At 43.8% G+C, this 19043-nt stretch overlaps 1 protein-coding gene across 1 annotated transcript in view; it reads right to left on the bottom strand.

Annotated features, from left to right (window-relative positions):
- The window catches only part of LOC121441672 (dedicator of cytokinesis protein 11), a 202344-nt gene that overhangs the window by 89969 nt on the left and 93332 nt on the right, over positions 1 to 19043 (bottom strand). Inside the window, exons 18-23 of the mRNA XM_041642876.1 lie at positions 18928 to 18993; positions 16841 to 16933; positions 13605 to 13728; positions 5657 to 5778; positions 4992 to 5078; positions 3416 to 3505 (exon numbers count right to left, since the gene is read on the bottom strand). Coding sequence (XP_041498810.1) covers positions 3416 to 3505; positions 4992 to 5078; positions 5657 to 5778; positions 13605 to 13728; positions 16841 to 16933; positions 18928 to 18993 — 582 coding nt within the window. The remainder of the gene's footprint in view (positions 1 to 3415; positions 3506 to 4991; positions 5079 to 5656; positions 5779 to 13604; positions 13729 to 16840; positions 16934 to 18927; positions 18994 to 19043) is intronic.

The raw sequence follows: 19043 nt of genomic DNA, 5'->3' as shown, positions 1-19043 counted from the left end.
GCCATCGTGGACCTTCCACACTCGGAACACTCTGCTTCTTTGTAGCCTCGCCCCCCATTGGGTGTTCTAGCTACGCTGTCTTCTTGCTTTCCTGCAAATGTGCCTGTAGAGGGCATGAGCGGCTGCTGTAAGAGTCTGTCATCACCTGTGACTGTCTGCCTCACTTCACAGTCTTTTCAGCCTGAAACTGGCCCATTTTCAGACAGCCCTTCCCTACTTAGAATGAATGTACTTCTGGTTGCCCTAATTCCCATTAACCTATTCTTTTCTTCATAGTACCCAGCTTCCCTGTAGCTTAGCTATAATCTCCCTCCCTCAACAAAACTAGGCCTGTCTGAATTTCTCCAAGTTATATTCCCAGCACCCCGAACAATACCACACCAGGGGCATAATAAGTATCTGGTGAATGGTTGACTAAATAAAAGGCAACAGAGGGCAAGGCAAAATGGAAGTCCCTATTCTACAGTGGCTTCTCAATGACCTGACTATTTCATATCTGTAGTCTGCACCAGACATGGAACAGCTCATCACATATGTCTTTCCATGATCCTCTGGATTATGAAGAAGTTGCTAGCTTGTCTTTGGTGAGGCTGTAAGGCTGTAATCCCCATACTGACGATGTTTCTAAGCTATTCTGCACTGCAAGCCTCATAGCACACACAGAGCTACTAAATACACACCAAAACTCAAAGAATAAATCAACTCATGAAACCGCCATGTACAGGGACAACAGATAGAAAGGTTCGTGGGGATGCTCATGGGACCAGGAATCAAGAGATGTGTCACAGGCTCAGCTCAGCCACCAACCAGCTCGAGCACTGCAGGCACATCAGTTCTCCTTAGACTTCTGTTTTCTCATCCTAAAAGAGAAACCTCTGCACAATCATTTCCACACCATTTTCGCAATCACATGCCATTTCACTTACTACCACCAGAGGGCGTGTACACACTGTACAGAGATCAGCCATTCCACACCCTTAAAAACAAATACCAGGGTACATTTTGTCAAATTTGAAGAATACCAGTATTTGAAGATGCTGCTGCTTCCCATACAGCTCTGTAAAAATTCTCACAAAGTTCCCCCCAAAAGGCAAAGCAATGACCTTAATAGATAAACCATTCGTCCATATAGTTGGACTCTTCTGAGATAGTACTCAGGACTGAATTTAAAAGTTACATGACTGGTATACTGCTTAAGGCCAAAAGCCACTGCTGATTGATCAACTCTCTTGAACAAAAACTGAACATCCTTATACGGCAGGCAGAACAGTACTATAAAAACTAAAGCCAAGCCTGACCTAGAAGCTCTGATTCTTTAGACCCAGTCCAGTATGGGAGGATAAGACACGAGTATCGGCAGTTCAAGGCCTACCTGGGCTAGATAGTGAGTTTAGAGGTCAGCCTGGACAACTTAGTAAGGATGTCTTGAAATTAGAAAATAAAATATAGGATTGAGTAGATAGCTCAGTGGATAAATTGCTTGCCAGCCAAGCATGAGGACCTGATTCTGAGCTCCAGTAACAACATAAAAATCCAGACATGGTATTGCCAGCTTGTGATTCCTGGTAAGGGATGAGGGTTCTCTGGCCTGCCTAGCTGACTTGGTAAGCCACAGGCCAGTGAGAGACTCTGTATTGAGAGACTAAGAAGATTGCTCCTGAGAAACAAAACCCAAGCTGACCTCTGGTTTGCACACACCTGTGTCTACACACCCTTACACAAAGAGGTACCCGCACGCATAAGCGTGCACACATACAAAATACCCAAAACTGGGGCGATAGTGACATGGTATGGTGTTTAAGTACCTGGCATGTCTGAGGCCCTGGGTTCAAGTTACAGTACAACAACAGCAAAAGAACAAAAGGCAAATCATTGCCATTACACTTGTCAAATGCCTTCAAGGCTTCCTATCGGAATTGTATATATATATACAATATATATATATGCCCTCACTCCAGCCTCTGAGGCTCCCAGCTGCCTCAAGGTCAGGCCTTACTGCTCTGTGCGCCAGCCAGACTACAGCCCTTCCTGCTCCACCAAGCCATGTTCCTCAGGGACTCTGCTGCCGGCTGTTCCCAGCTCTTCCTCAGCCATGCACTTGGCTGCCATCTTTCTTTAAGCTGCTGCTTAAATATCCTATTCCCAGAGGCCTCTGTATGACAGAAGTCATTTCCTTGTTCGGTCTCACTGCTTCTATTTTCTCTAGGGCAGTGGCTCTCAGCCTTCCCAATGCTGCAACCCTTTAATATAGTTCCTCATGTTATGGTGACCCCCAATCCTAACATTGTCATTGCTACTTCATAATTATAATTTTCCTACTGCTGTAAGCTGCAACGTAAATATCCGATATGCAGGATTTCTGATACGCGACCCCTGTGGGGCTGTGACTTAGAAATTGAGAACTCTACAGCGTCTCTAATCATCACGTGACATATCTACCTGCTCATTTCTATGCTCATTCCCTCCACAAGACCTGAAGCTCCTTGACAAGACATACAGTTTTATTTGCTAGACCCCTGATGCCTGCTGCTTCCAGAAGGTGTGTGTCATGAACAATTACAACCCAGCAGATGAGCTGCCTTGTTTAAGACTCGTGACCAATGGGTATTACTCTTCTCCCCATGGACAACTAAGAAAAGCTCGGCAACCAGGTCAAGGTTAATCACAGACCTAGTTAATGCCGGCTCTGTGACAGTAGATCAGCTTACGATTCCAGACCCATACATTGTCTCACACCATCCTATCTGTCTGAAAGGAAGGGTTTCCTGAAGTCACTGTTAGGGAGACCCTGGAGAGTCTTCAGCTCAAAATGGCGCAGATTTTCCGCAGTTAACCTACTAAGGTAGCAACAAAGCAAGCAACCGCTGCTAGTCGGGTCCTAGGTTGCACACCGCAGCAGCACCGAGTGAGTAAGTCAAGTATTAGGTTCTCTATCCGCTACAGTGTGGTATCCTAAAGACTCCCTAAGACTCCCTCCCCTGTGCCACGATCAGACAATGTTTCTATCTTCAGCGGGCCCTCATGGTAGTCTCCCCCTAGCGGGTACAGAACCATCTCATACTTCATGACAAAAAAAAAGTGTTTTCGCTCTTTCTGGCCCTTCCCCCACCAGCATGTTCTCCTTTCCGTGAGAGTTAGCAGGAAGAGCCGAGACCCCAAAAGCCATTTGTGCAATTAAAATCATAAGGTTTCTAAGCAATAATGACCAATGTGGGCTCTAATATATTCTCCCTAACATAGCCATGCTGTTGTTTGCTTCTAAGCGGCCACTTGCTGGAAAAGCACAAAAAAGAAAGTGTCCTCCTGGGGCCCACGGGATTTTCAACTGTTTGTCTGGTCCTTTACTCCATGTCAAAATGCAGCGGCAGAAAGGCACGAAAAGCGAACCTTTTGCGGCTAGCTGCTGCTCGTTTACCTTTAAATATTTAATGAGCTCCCCTGGAACTTCTTTCGAGCCCGACTGTATCAGCTGGCAATGATGGAAGAATTTGTGCACATGCAGATCCTGGAACACAGATGGAAACAGCCATATGAGGTTGGATTCATTACCCCCAAGCACACCCTTCCAGTTCTCCCTGATCCGGCATCTTGATGGCCAGCCTATCTCTCTGGGCGTTCTAATGCCAGGACCCAGGAGCCATCTCTGCTAATATGTGCTATGCGCCTGAAAACCTCTTGACTGTCATGTGAATAAGCACAGCCAGATGAAACTGGTGTGTACCCGAGCACGCAGGAAGTTGCTAAGCATGCCCAACCAGCTTGACACTTATTTAAGCCCTAAAAAGAGTGTGCTCTATCAAATTGAGCTGTTTCTCTATTTTAATGAAATGAGCAGGAACAGAGGTTTGAAACGGCAGGTGAAGCAAGTTCCCAGATGAATCATTCCTAGCATTCAGTACTCAGCTTTGCTGGCGAGTCCAGTTATCCCCTATGAAGTCTGTACATGTTGATTTTCTGGACAGTGGGGTCACAGCAGGAGGTAGAAAAATGTAATATGCGTTTTGAACTGGAATTACTGATTGGTTTTTTGTGCCTCAGGGAAAACTGCCTCTTTTGACTTAGCCTCAGTTTTCCCATGACGGGGAGAGGGAGAGAGTGAAGATATAAGGGAAAGACTGGGGAGAGCTTGAGGGAGTGGGAGAGTGGAGATGGAGGAAGGGCGGATATAGGAGCAGGGAAGAAGATATCTACATTAAGAGATCCATTTTAAGGTTGGCAAGAGACCTGGCTCTAGAGGGGATACCAAGCGTCCATGGGGATGTCCCCAGCTAGGTCCTTGGGCAGCAGAGTAGAGGGTGCCTGAACTGGCCTTGCCCCACTATCACACTGATGATTATCTCGAATATCACCATAGAATCTTGGTTCGGCGACAGATGGAGATAGAGACAGAGACCCTCATCAGAGCAACGGACTGAGCTCCCAAGGTCCAGTTGAAGAGCAGAAGGAGGGAGAAGGTGATCAAGAAAGTCAGGACCACGAGGGGTTGGTCCACCCACTGAGGCAGTGTGCCTGTTCTAATGGGAGCTCACCAAGGCCAGCTGGACTGGGACTGAACCAGCATGGGATCAAACCGGACTCTCTGAATGTGGCTGACAATGGGGGCAGACTGAGAAGCCAACGATAAAGGCACTGGGACTTGTTTCTACTGCATGTTCTGGCTTTTTGGGATCCTAGTCTATTTGGATGCAAAACTTCCTAGGCCTGGATGTAGGGGGGAGGGCCTTGGACTTCCCACAGGGCAGGGTACCCTGCCCTCTCTCAAGCAGGGAGGGGGAGGGAGGAGGGTGAGTGGGGGAGCGGGAGGGGAATGGGAGCAGGGAAGCAAGTGTAAATTTTTGAATGGAAAAATAAAAAAATGGTGACGTGACGATAGCCCCTACATGCCATCTAGAGTTCAATTTCTCCAAGCAGTGGGAGATTAAAAATGATCGAGTTTAAGAAGGAAACAGATTCCAGTACTCAGATTGAGAAATTTGGCTGCTTCAATTTACCTGTGTATAAATGGTTGATTCTAAGTGGCTCTTAATCTTCAACAAAGGCTTCGCACCATCTACCCATTTGATATCCGCATTCGATTGCTGCACAGAAATTCAGTCGTGAGCATCAATTTTATAGCAAAAAAAATGCATGAACAACCTACAATACTGCCTGTGCACTTTCACAGATTTCAGGAAGTGTTAGGTTCATCCAAAGATCTCCTGGAGAACGCAAGTGCCCTTTAGGATAAATATGTCCTAAGTCATTTAAGATTTCCAGTCCTCCGCTGACGTTTATAAACTACCACCCCAAAAATGAATTAAATAAATGCGGGGTTTTTTTCCTTTTTATTGTTTTTATTGCGCTATACATTTTCCCTTGCTCCCCTCACTTCCTACCATCTTCCATGACCCCCCCCCATGCTCCCAATTTACTCAGGAGACCTTCCTTTATCTCCTTCCTATTTAGATCCATGAGGGTTTTTATAAGTCATGCTCCAAATGCAGTTTTAAAAGTTAGTAGAGTTATCATCTGTAAACACAGAGCAAATACTTTCCTTGTGAAGGAGGACCAGCCTTTGGACCATATTTGGGTATTCCTGGTCCAAACCATGCCAACAAAGTTCTCCTTTTAAACATCTAAAATGCAGTCACTCGCACAGATGCAAACATGGCCCTACCCTTCTTGACTCTGCATCGTTCACATTCAAGTAGCCTGGGGGAAGATTAGCTGAGACCGGCAGCTGCTGTTCACATGTGATAACTCTCCCATCCTTCAGCAAGGGTACCCAGGCAAATCCAACTGCAGAGACAATGATCAACCGTGATAAAGGACATCACCAATACAATTAGCTATGCAAACGTCTGCAAGTTAGGGCGGAAAGGAAGATGGTGATGGCTCCAGGGATCTGTATGCTGGAGCCCAGGTGACAGGCAACTGTGGAGCAGGGAAGGAAAAATGCATTTGGATCATTTCCTAATGCCAGCCTAGCTACTAAAAGATTACTGGCTCTATATCTTTGGCAATGAAAATGAAAGTAATGCAGCCTTTTGCAGTTCAAAGAATTGAGGGGCTGGTTTCAGATAATATATTGAAGTTTAGAATGTGCCCTGATACCACTATCTCTCTGTGCTGAGGGCTGTTTTGGTAGCTTCGTGTTTTAGAAGGTTCGGGTCCCTCTTATCTACCCTTCTACTCCGAGTTCAAAGCTGACACCATCTCAGTCAGCAACCATGTGTTCCAAAATCTCTTATGGTAACCCTGGCAGATGGAGTATGGAAAATTAAGGTCGTAAGTCAAGGCTATGGTCTACATTGATCCAAGGTAGTAAAAGTGTCAATCATTTAGACAGGCAGAGTTTTCCTGACTGGAGGTAGAGAAGGCGCAGAGGGAAAATGCAGTCGGGCGACAGTGTTTATGACTTCAGTCCACTGAGAGATTTCCTGCCATATCTACATTTCTTAACACTTCTACCCTCAAAGGGAAACCTTGGCTTTCTATTAGAAAACTCCTCATGTCTGCTATACTAACCAGAGCCATCTGGATTGCTCAGATTGCGTAGTGTCAGTGTTTCCATCATACAGATTACTCTGGGCTTCGAGTGTTTATAACTCAGGTGATAAAAAGAAAAGAGACCAAGGAAGTGAAAGTGAAAGATGTATTTGACAAGAACTTTAAGGCATTGAAGAAAGAAGTTGAAGAGGACACCAGAAAATGGATAGACCTCCCTTGCTCTTGGATTGAGAGGACCAACATAGTAAAAATGGCAATTCCACCAAAGGCAATTTATAGATTCAATGCAATCCCCATCAAGGTCCCATCAAAATTCTTCACAGATCTGGAGAGGACAATAATCAACTTTATATGGAAAAACAAAAATCCCAGGATAGCCAAAACAATCCTATACAATAAAGGATCTTCTGGAGGCATTACCATCCCTGACTTCAAACTCTATTACAGAGCTACAGTAATGAAGACAGTGTGGTATTGGCATAAAAACAGAGAAGTCGACCAATGGAATCGTATAGAAGACCCGGATTTTAACCCACAAACCTATGAACACCTCATTTTCGATAAAGGAGCTAAAAGTATACAATGGAAGAAAGAAAGCATCTTTAACAAATGGTGTTGGCACAACTGGATGTCAACCTGTAGAAGAATGAAAATAGACCCATATCTATCACCATGCACAAAACTCAAGTCCAAATGGATCAAAGACCTCAATATCAATCTGAACACACTGAACCTGATAGAAGAGAAAGTGGGAAGTACCCTACAACAGATGGGCACAGGCGATCGCTTCCTAGGTACAACCCCAGCAGCACAGACATTAAGGGCAACATTGAATAAATGGGACCTACTGAAACTGAGAAGCTTCTGTAAAGCAAAGGACACTGTCACTAAGACAAAAAGGCAACCTACTGACTGGGAGAAGATCTTCACCAACCCCGGAACAGACAAAGGTCTGATCTCCAAAATATATAAAGAACTCAAGAAACTAGACTTTAAAATGCTAATTAACCCAATTAAAAAATGGGGCACTGATCTGAACAGAGAATTCTCAACAGAAGAAGTTCAAATGGCCAAAAGACACTTAAGGTCATGCTCAACCTCCTTAGCAATCAGGGAAATGCAAATCAAAACAACTTTGAGATATCATCTTACACCTGTCAGAATGGCTAAAATCAAAAACACCAATGATAGCCTTTGCTGGAGCGGTTGTGGAGGAAGGGGTACACTCATCCATTGCTGGTGGGAATGCAAACTTGTGCAACCACTTTGGAAAGCAGTGTGGCAGTTTCTCAGGAAATTCAGGATCAAGCTACCCCTGGACCCAGCAATACCACTCCTGGGAATATACCCAAGAGATGCCCGATCATATGACAAGGGCATTTGTTCACCTATGTTCATAGCAGCATTATTTGTAATAGCCAGAACCTGGAAACAACCTAGATGTCCTTCAATGGAATAATGGAATATATACACATTAGAGTACTACTCAGCGGTAAAAAACAATGACTTCTCGAATTTTGCATGCAAATGGATGGAAATAGAAAACACTATCCTGAGTGAGGTAACCCAGACCCAAAAAGATGAACATGGGATGTACTCACTCATAATTGGGTTCTAGCCATAAATAAAGGTCAGTGAGTCTATAATTTGATATCCTGAAGAAGCTAAATAAGAAGGTGAACCCAAAGAAAAACATATAGCTATCCTCCTGGTTATGGGAAGTAGACAAGATTGCCGGGCAAAAAATTGGGATCTTGGGGGTGGGGTGGGAGGGGGGTAAGGGGAGATGGGGAGAGAAAAGTGAGAAGGGGAGGATGGGGGGAACTTGGCGAAACGGGATGATTGGGATAAAGGAAGGTTGGATAGGGGAGCAGGGAAGCACATATCTTATTTAAGGGAGCCATCTTAGGGTTGGCAAGAGACTTGGACCTAGAGAGGCTCCCAGGTGCCCAGGGCGATGTCCCCAGTTAGTTCCTGGGGCAGCTGAGGATAGGGAACCTGAAATGACCCTATCCTATAGCCATACTGATGAACATCTTGCATATCACCATAGAACCTTCATCTGGTGATGGATGGAGATAGAGACAGAGACCCACACTGGAGCACTGGACTGAGCTCCCAATGTCCCAATGAGGAGCCGAAGGAGGGAGAACATGAGCAAAGAAGTCAGGACCACAAGGGGTGTACCCACCCACTGAGACAGTGGGGCTGATCTATTGAGAGCTCACCAAGGCCAGCTGGACTGTGACTGAAAAAGCATGGGACAAAACCAGACTCTCTGAATATGGCGGACAATGAGGGCTGCTGAGAAGCCAAGGACAATGGCACTGGGTTTTGATCCTACTTCATGTTCTGGCTTTGTGGGAGCCTAGGCAGTTTGGATGTTCACCTTCCTAGACCAGGATGGAGGGGGGAGGACTTTGGACTTTCCACAGGGCAGGGAACCCTGACTGCTCTTCAGACTGGAGAGGGAGGGGGAGAGGAGTGGGGGAGGGGTAGAGGAGTGGGAGGAGGGGGAGGGAAATGGGAGACTGGGAGGAGGCGGAAATTTTTTTTCAATAAAAAAAATTTAAAAAAAAAGAAAAGAGAAACAACCCAAGCTTGCTCTGGATGGACTTCTGGCAAATGATCAGGGGTGTTGGATGAAGAGCATTTACAAATCTACTGCTTTCTAAGTCTTAAAAATTCTTTGCATGAATGCCTATGCACGTGTGTTCATGTGTGTGCATGTGTGTGTTTATACTGTGAATACAGAAGTCAACACAAATCTGGTTAGAATGTCTTCGTGTACATGTTTAATCTGGCAAATGTGTTTACTCTCACAAGCCAGCCAACACATGGTTTTCTCTCAGTAGACCGAGGTCTTTCACAGATGCTGAGCCACTGCGGCTGAGCATCTTCTCCAGCGCTGCTTCAAGCATGCTTCCCCCAGACCTCTGCTCTCAGAAAAAGCAAACAAGGGGCGTGTGCAGAAGGACCACTAGAAACGATAATGTCAGGAAGCCTACAAAGCCTCAACCCTATACAAAGATCTACAGAGACTAAGGAATGCTGAGTGAGAATGGAAAAAATGGTCTTCTCCAGGGAAGAATAAACCAACTGGTTATCCAATACCAAATAGTTTGCCCTAAAAACACATGTTATATTATACAGACTGAGCAGGTCGTATTTAGGAATGTGTGTGTGTGTGTGTGTGTGTGTGTGTGTGTGTGTGTGTGTGTGTGTGCATGTAGTATCAATTAATTTAAAAGGGGGATGAATTTGAAAGTAAGCAATGAGAGATATATGGGAAGATTTGGAGAGAAAAAGGGAAAAGGAAAATGATGTCATTATAATCTCAAAAATAGAAGAAAAAGGCAAATAAAAAAGAGGGAAAGAAAGAAATGACACTGTTGACGCTCTGAAACTTTGACCAATGGGAAATACTCTGCAATTCTGACCAACAGGGGAAAAATTCCAAACTAGAAACTGGGAAAACACATTTCTTGCTTTTAGACAATCTTTTTCCTCACGTAGGTTTTAATGGGGTATGATTTGTATAATTGTTTTAGTGAATTTGCAGTCGCTTCATTAACAGGAACCGCAGACATTTTTCAGTACTCAGAAGAGAAACTCAGCTGACCTCGGCAAGCACTCCCAAGTCCCCTGCATCCCCCATCCCTAGAAACCATCAATCCACTCTCTGCCTGCAGGAATCTGCTTAGGTGAGAGTTTTGCGGTGTGAATTATCAGAGCATGGCCGAGTGTATCCCTTACTTGAAACTCATAGGCAGCATTTGGAAGCTGTAAAGATGCACTCTCAAGCATGCCATCTGGCACAGGGGTAGGAAGCCACTTAGAAGGGGGACAGTTAGAATTGATGAGTGGCATGAAGAATCACCACCTCATGCTCCACTGAACATCTTGTCCATTTCTCTCTAGAATTTGAATGAGGAAATTCCAGCTTATTACTCTGGAGGAGAGTACTTGCACGGATTTTCATAGTTCTGCTTTCACGTCATTTCTCCAGGCTTCTGCTCTAAACTAAGTGTGCTTTCAGTGAGGATCCCTAATAGTCAGTCCCGCTGCCTGATGGTATCCCTCGGGGAGCACACTTGCCCCCAAGATACTGGTGTATCTTCTTTTCGATTACCTAATATTGAAAGTTCAGATATTTTCCAGGTACAACAAATACAGTCATCCCTTGGAATCCGCAGGAGGCTGACTGGTGAAAGATCACCCCAGAAATACTAAAGTTTGTGCATGCTTGATTCCCCTATGTAAAATGGCATAGTATTTACATCCCTACACACATCCTCCTGTATATGTCAAAGCACTGCTTGATTACATATAATATCTACTGGAATGTAAATGCTAAGTAAATAATCATTTTACTCCCCTGATTAGTGGACAAAAATAAGGGAGGGGGAAGCCTATATGCATTTACTATAAATGCATTTATTTTGGAATTTTGAGACAGGGTCTCTCTCTCTATAGTCCTGGCTATCCTGAACTATGTATGTAAACTAAACTCGACTAAAACTCACAGAGATTCACCTGCCTCTGCCTCCTAAGTGTTGGGATTAAAGGCGTGCGCCACCACATAGAGCTTCAGATAAAATTTTGTTTTTGTTTTTTGTTTTTTGAAAGAGGGTTTCTCTGTGTAGTCCTGGCTGTCCTGGAACTCACTCTGTAGACCAGACTGGCCTCGAACTCAAAGAGATGCGCCTGCCTCTACCTCTTGAGTGCTGGGCTTAAAGGCGTGCTCCACCACCACCCAGCTTTCAGATGCAATTTTTTAAAAATAGTGTTTACAGGGACCGGGAGACAGCTCAATAGGTAAAGGGCTTGCCATGCGAACATGAAGACATGAGTTCGGTCCTTAGAATGAACATTGAAAAAAGCCAAGTGTGGTGATGGATAATTCCCAGCTCCTAATGGTACTGTAGGGAGGTGGATCCCTAGGGATTGCAGGCCAGTGAGAGACCCTGTCTCAATAAAGCCTGGGTGGCACCTATGGAATGACAGTGAAGACTGTCTTTTGGCCTGGTCATGCATGTATGTATGCATGTATGCACAATGAAAATATATGCACATGTAAAGTAATATTTTTAATCCACAGATGGTTGCATGTATTCATAAGGAACCCACAGAGATTCTGACTGCAAGGATTTAAACTTTTTCTTTCTTTTTTTTTCTTTAAAGATAGGAACACACTCTATAGCATAGGTTAGGATTAAGCTTATGGCAATCCTCCTGCCTCAGCCTCCTGAGTGCTGAAATTAAAGATATGAACCTACATACTTGACATTCCTTTTCTGTAACTCTTCTTTATTCTCCTTTCCTGATATGGTCAAAGTGTATCCTCTTTCTTTTCATGACCTTTTAAATAGGTCCCCAACTGTGTCCTTCTATTCTTCCTTCCTTCTTTCTGTTCTAACTCACACTGCCCTTCGCTTTGCTTCCTGGCCCATTTTCCTCCAAAACAGCTCAGACTGGTTTAAACAACCCTTCCATAATCTCATGCCTGTTACAAAAGAAAGTCAAATTCACAGCCTGGCCTTCAATGCTTTCCACAATGCTTTTCAATCAGGTATCCCGTGGTCCCCCACTCAGCATCCTGGGCTCTTATGTTTGTCAAGTACTTACAGTGTAGTTTTCTGTCCATACTTTATTACTCTGACTCTGTCAAAGCTGTCCCTTTGATCCCAGACTGCCCCACCTTCTGGCCATCATAGCATGGCCAAGCTCAGTCCCATCCTTTAAGACTGTCTCCTAAAAGCCTCCCCTTAGACGCAGCCACTTGTCCTTCCACTAGCTGAACAACTCACTCTTCTGTCTCACGTATCACAATGTTCTCGGTGCTCACTGCTATCTGTCTTATACTAGAGTGATCTGTCTACATAAAACAAGTGTAGTTAACTAGATGATATGCTCGATGAAGAGATGCTCTGACCTGGTTGGTTTCTCTATCAACATAAGAAAGAGACATTTGGAAAGAAAGACACTCAATTGTAAAAACACCTCCATAAGACTGACCTTTAAGCAAGTCTATTGGGCCTTTTCTTGATTAATGATTGCTAGGAAGAGTGCCAGCTCATTGTGGACCATCCCATCCCTGGGCAGACGATCCTGAGTTCTATAAGAAAGCAAGCTGAGCAAACCACAAGGAGCCAGCCAGTAAGCAGCACTTCTTGTCCTGACTTCCTTTCATAACAGACTACAAGTTGCAAAACTGAAATAAACCCTTTCCTCCTCGAGATGCTTTGTGATTATAGTGTTTTCACATCAATACAAACCGGAACACAAGCTCTAGATTAGATTTTTTTCACTACATTCTCTATAGTGTTTACTACTATAGTTCACAGAAAAAATATGCAGAAATATTTGGTGAATGGATGCATCCCGAGGCACGCTGACATTGATAAAGCGGAAGTGGCACCGGCTATGCTCACAGTCCTTGGATGTTCTTCTAAAGCTGTCTTCCACTAGTTTATTTAAAGCCTTCGTGACATGGGACCAGAACTAGTGCCTCGGTGCTAAAGCTTATTTAACTTCATTAAATCTGTTCTCATTAGCAACAGGCAGTCCCCAATCTCCCTCCAGCTCACAGATGTCCCTGGCTCTGGGCTCTCTTTTCTCTTCCACAACAAGCATAACTGGAAAATTCTAGTTGCAGGGCAATTCTGCATAAAACAAATAACAACACTGTATCATAATATGTGTTTCTCCCTGAGAGCAGCGTTATCACTTTATGTTGCTTGATGGAGTTTGGCTGTGCTGATGAGCACTTGGACAAAGCTATTTAATACACATGATAATAAAATCAACATATAATTTATCTTTTGCCAATGAACTGTTTTCAGATGGAGCCTGTGATGCTGCCCAGGGTGGCCTTGAACTCCTGGGCTCAAGTAATCCTCTACTCTTAGCCTCTTGAGCAGTTGAGACTACAGGAATACACAGTGTACACGGCTTAGCAACAAACTTTATAACTCAGAAATATACTTTTTGGTCAAGGAGTGCAGTAGTCAACAGCTTGATGAGAAGATTTATATCCTACAGAAAGAAGATATGACCCTGGGTTTGCTCCCCAACACCACAGTGAGCAAACAAATAAATAGCAGCACACATACCTGGAGTTTCCACTGTGTCCTGCTTTTTGGTTGTTCCTTTGGTGTTGATTTCACAGCTTACATGATAAAAAGTAAAAAGCAAATGATGTTTTTGATGCAGGTGAATGGGAAGCTCAATTTTGATCTGAAAAGAGAGGGAAATGACATAGGACATTTTGTTTTGCTTTGCCTTACTTGTCATGTTGGGCTGGCAGACATGTAGGCCAGTTTCACCATACTGCTCCAAAACACTCCCTGAAGAACAAGCCCAGTGGCCAAATAGCAGGTAGCATTTCAATATATTTCAAATATTTTTCTGGCTGGTTTCAGTTTGACAGCGTTGTGGGGATTTAATCCTTTTGTTGACATAATACTTTATTTCTGCATAGTTCACTAGAGTCTCCCAGTTTCAACTTTACAGCATGATTTTTTTTTCTAAAGCACTAGATTAAAAAAAAATCCTTACACCCAGGGATGCTGTAGCCCAGTGCAATCCATTTCAAATGAGTTCTAAATTGGCAAAGCTACATTTGCCTAAGTCATTGTTCCTCTGTGCATGGAAAAAGAAACCTTACAAATAAAGTGCCAATACCATGGCATTAGAGTACCCACAAATCAAAGTTCACAAAAAAAAATCCTCTAGAAAAAAAATATTTTTCTTTCTTTCCTTTTTTTTCTTTTTGTTTCTTTTTGTCTTTTTTTTTCTTGGTTTTCAGGACGGGGTTTCTCTGTGTAAAAGCCCTGACTGTCCTGGAACATGCTGTGTAGATCAGGCTGGACTCGGACTCACAGAAATCTTCCTGCCTCTGCTTCCTGAGTGCTGGTATTAAAGGCGTGCTCCACCACCACCTGGCTAGTAACTTTATTCTTGAAAAAACAAAAAGAAATCAATATGACTCAAAAATTTAGGTCCAAAGGATGCTTATAAGAAACTGAGTTTCTAATTAGAAACCAATTTTATGCTTCAACCTCCTATTAGCAGTTAAGAGACAAATTAAAAATTTAAATGACTTGGCACACATGCCTGTAACCATACCTGTACACATGAAAGGAACTATTCCCTGTCTTTCCTAGTCAATATCTAATGAATGAATGAAAAAGTCTATGGTTTTAGACATTCTAAAAACATATCTAATTTACTATGTGATCTAGCTCTTTTCACTGGCTATAGAGCTATGTATAAGAAACAGCATGTGGTTAGACATTTGCTCCAATGATAGCACATACAAGGCATGGCTTGGAGTATTATCACCATGGTCTGTTACAGATATACTTCATTACAGAACATGCCTATTCACAGTACTCAGGCCATCTGGGCATCTAATGCTCTACTGCACATAAACATGGACATAATCTCCCCCTGGGTAGCAAAAATGCAAGGCACTACTAATTCCTTCCCCACCCCCAAAGGAACCAGAGAAAGTACATTGAGAAAAGAATGAGTGACGTCCAAAGCTGGGGCAGGAGGATTCATATAGGAGCAGGTGGATAGGGAGAAATCCTGACAGCAGAAGGGACAATTCAGACCAAGCCAAAAATGGAGACTCTAGGGCCCAGGCAGACAGGAGCATCTGGCCCAGGATTCCCATTCAGGTCACATGCAAACACTAGGAATCAAAAGCAATCTGCAGGTTTGGATAAGCAAATACATAGAGGCTGCGAGAGAGGCACACTGGGCAATTGAAAGAGATACAGAGGCAGAAAAACAGCAAGCAAGAAAGAGCCAGAGAAATTAGAAGGGAATATTGCAACACTCCCCTTTATTCCAGAGAGGTAGGCAGAGCAGCCAATGTGATTGTGGTACCCAGCTGTACAGCTTTGCCCATCCAGCACTTCACATACAGGCCAGCTGCCCCTTACCACTCAAAACCATAAGGAAAGAGCCAGACGTGCCCTCAGAAAAGCCAGTCTGGATTTAGTTAATTTATCTATTTAGCTTTGTTTTAAAATTAGCACTTGAAGTATTAAGTTTTGTTATGGCATTTTCAAAGACAATTTTTCTACAGTTTCTCCTGCCTCCATGGAGTCCCTGCTGTGATGGAGGTGGGTCTTGTATCTTATCTGTTGCTTTCATTGGTTGACTAATAAAGAAAACTGCTTGGCCTGATAGGACAGAAAATTAGGTAGGCGGAGTAAACAGAACAGAATGCTGGGAGAAAGAAGCCGAGTCAGTGAGTCACCATGATTCTCCCACTCCAGACAGACACAGGTTAAGATCTTCCCTGGTAAGCCACCCCATGGGCTACACAGATGATTAGAAATGGGTTAGATCAATATGTAAGAGCTAGCCAATAAGAGACTGGAACTAATGGGCTAGGCAGTGTTTAAAAGAATATAGTTTCTGTGTAATTATTTCAGGGCATAAGCTAGCTGGCAGCCAGGAGCCAGGTGGGAGGAACGCGGCCCGTTCACCCTACAACACTGCTGCCCCCTACCCTTCCCCCCACACCCCCTAAGCCTCATTTCTACTTCAGTGACAGGCTTCTCTATTGCCCCTCCCCCTTCCCTTTCCCCCAACACCTTTAATCTTTCCTGGTGGTCTCATTTCTGGTTTCATAGTCTACACCCACATTTATTTAGTTAAGTAATTTCTTAATTTCTGGCCCTGGGGTTTGAACCCAGAGCTGTGTGCATACTAGGCAAGTTCTCAACCTGAGAACCACACCCGCAGATCTCTTTTCACTAATGTTCTAGATACATTTTCATGTAACCCAGGCCAGCCTCAAATTTGTTACGTCATTGAGAATGACCCTGAGTTTCTGATCCTCCTGCTTCAGCCTCTTGAATGTTGGGATTACAGGTAAGTAACCATGCTTGGCTTATATTTACCTTTTAATGTTTAGTTTGAGATACACTCCCATTAAACTGCTCAGGCAAGCCTCAAACTTGCAATACTCCAGATTATCTGGCATTACAGTCCTACAGCACCAGGCCTGGCTCTGGATTTCTTATTTGGAAACTGAGGAAATGAAGAGCCCCAAAGAGAAAGTGTTGGCATAGAGCCAATCTGATGACAGTATGGAGGGCCAGAATGCCAGCTCTACTTTGAGATTTATGTCCCATTTTTTCATAGATCTTTCACTGTCATCATAGGACACCATGAAGGCAGGAGCTGCCCCCCCCCGACTCCCCACCTTTGGATGTAACATTTTTTATTTTCATTCAGGGAATGCATGGGCAGATGAATGGCTTGAAATATTTTTTTAAGAAAAAATCATTAGAAAGGGCTGCCGTAAATACTGAAATGATGTTTTTACCTCATCATAGAACTCTGGATTTTGGTTGTGATGCGAGACCACAGCATAAGCATTTGTGGTAAAAACAGATCCCACGGGTTTTCCATAAATGCACTGCAAACAAAGGAAATAGAGTCACTCCTAAGCCAGGTCTTTAAACAAGGTGCTACAGACCCACACACATTACAGACAGTACGAGTAGGGGGCCATGGCCAAGTTTACTCAGCTGCCGTCCTGAACTTGTAAGTGTTCCAGCATTTATGTGATCACTTCAGATACACTCTAGACAGTGCTCAACTCAGCTACGTAATGCTTTCAATGTCTGGCCATCAGAGAAATGTACTCGCAACTAGCCGACAGTGATAAGCCACATAGCTCTCTTCCTTTAGAAGAGAGACCTTCTCTGTAATGTTTTTGGCTCTTCGCTTAAAGAGCGTAATATGACAGACAGGTGAACCTTAGTCAGCAAGAGTTTCTGGACACTCTTTGTTCAGGGGTAAAAAGGTGTTTTTAAAACTCAACAACCTAAAAATAAAAAAAAGTCAAATATCTATTAAGCTTCAGACAAGCTTACTGTTCTCTTACATTCTAAAGCCTTCCTTTGGAGGCAAGGTTTCACTGTATGAAGCACTGGCTGGCCTGAAACTCACAGGCATATCACCAACTCACAGAGATCTGCATGCATCCCTGCCTCCGGCTCTCAATGCTGGAATAAAAGGTCTGCCCAGCTTCTTTTTACACTTTTTAAAGTAACATTTTATGCGGTACAGTTTTTGTTTTCAATCTCACTCATTTTCTGGTATTAGACGTAAGGCTTTCTACGGTTCCTTGGCATGTTTCCATTTCACGCTACTCTGATTTTTCTTTTACCCCCACTGACCCAATAAGCCGAAGGATGAATATTGAGCCAGCATGCCAAGCTACTAACTGCTTTACCGTTACTCTGGAGTGAGCTCTAGGCCAGCTAGGAAATGAAATTGAGACTCCACGAGTACACAGCCAGTTCTCCCAAAATACGAGTTATCAGGGCATTTTCTAAGAACTACCAAGAAGTAACAAAAGGGTTTCTAAAGTACATCAAAGGATGCTGCGGGAAGGAAAGGGAACTGGTGGTGCTCATTTCTAGTTAAGAGACAAGCAGAGGGAGAAAATAATCTGCTGTGTTTGAGCCAGCTAATCGTTCATTGAATTTAATGCCCTCTTTGAAAGGGGGGCTCCTTTCAAACATAGGGACAATACAGTAATCAGCAATGTAGTTGGGAGTGCCTGGGTAGTTTTCTCTAGTGGGTTTGAGTATAACTACTCATCCATTTGGCTGACTGAGGTTAGAAGTGAGGAAGCAGACACACATTTGCTGATGGCTACATGCTTTTGGGGTTGTGTCTCGGGTTTCTGATCACTAGGTTTGAAAAGAAAAAGTTCCTAGCGAAACCACAGAGGCGCTGCCTGATGCCCGGCATCCAGGGCTCCACTGAACGCCACTGAGACTCCACCTTACAGATCTAAGTTTGGAAGTAACCGTTTGGCCAGTCGTGGGGCAGAAGTCCTAGCTTTCAAATCAAAGCCTTCATGCTGTGCGTCTGTTAGCTCAAAAAGCCTCTTCAGGCTCCAAAGAGAAAGGTGTTAAAGGTCTCCTAATGGTGGCACTATAAGGTCCCCTAAAGGGAACATTAGAAACTATCGAGTCATTTTTAAAAATGACCTTGTGATTAGGCCACAGAGCAATGAAAAGTCAAGTGAAGCAAATGTCGTAACTGAATAAGTCAACGTGTCTGCTCTCCCCTTCTCAAGATGCAATCCAGGGCCTTGTGCATGCTAAGCCAGTACCCTACTACAGAGCGATACCACCATATAGATAAACATCCACAGCCCAAAGTTACCCATCTTCCCAGCCGCACATCCTCCCCGCTTTGTGATACTGATCATTTTAACAAACTCTTTAGTGCACAAGTAATAGTAGAACATGCAATATTACCTTTGCCATGCTAGCACACGTTATTGTTGAAATCTACAGACATGAAACTCATAGCATGAAAGCATCACGCACTCAAATTTTCATCTCTACAATTGCCTCCCGAAAGGCACACTGCTCAGCAGCAGAAACAAACCTTTAGGGCCGATGCGTCACCATCATCTGAATCCCGGAACTCCACACAGACAGCAATGTTCCTGGCCTACAACCATGAAGCAGCCAAAGTGAATCACACAGCGAGTCAATGACAAA

Source organism: Microtus oregoni, unplaced genomic scaffold, assembly GCF_018167655.1.
Source record: "Microtus oregoni isolate MIOR12 unplaced genomic scaffold, Mior012 000080F_ref0000499, whole genome shotgun sequence".
In the NCBI taxonomy this organism is placed as follows: Eukaryota; Metazoa; Chordata; class Mammalia; order Rodentia; family Cricetidae; genus Microtus; species Microtus oregoni.
This window is presented reverse-complemented; position numbering and strand designations above follow the sequence as displayed.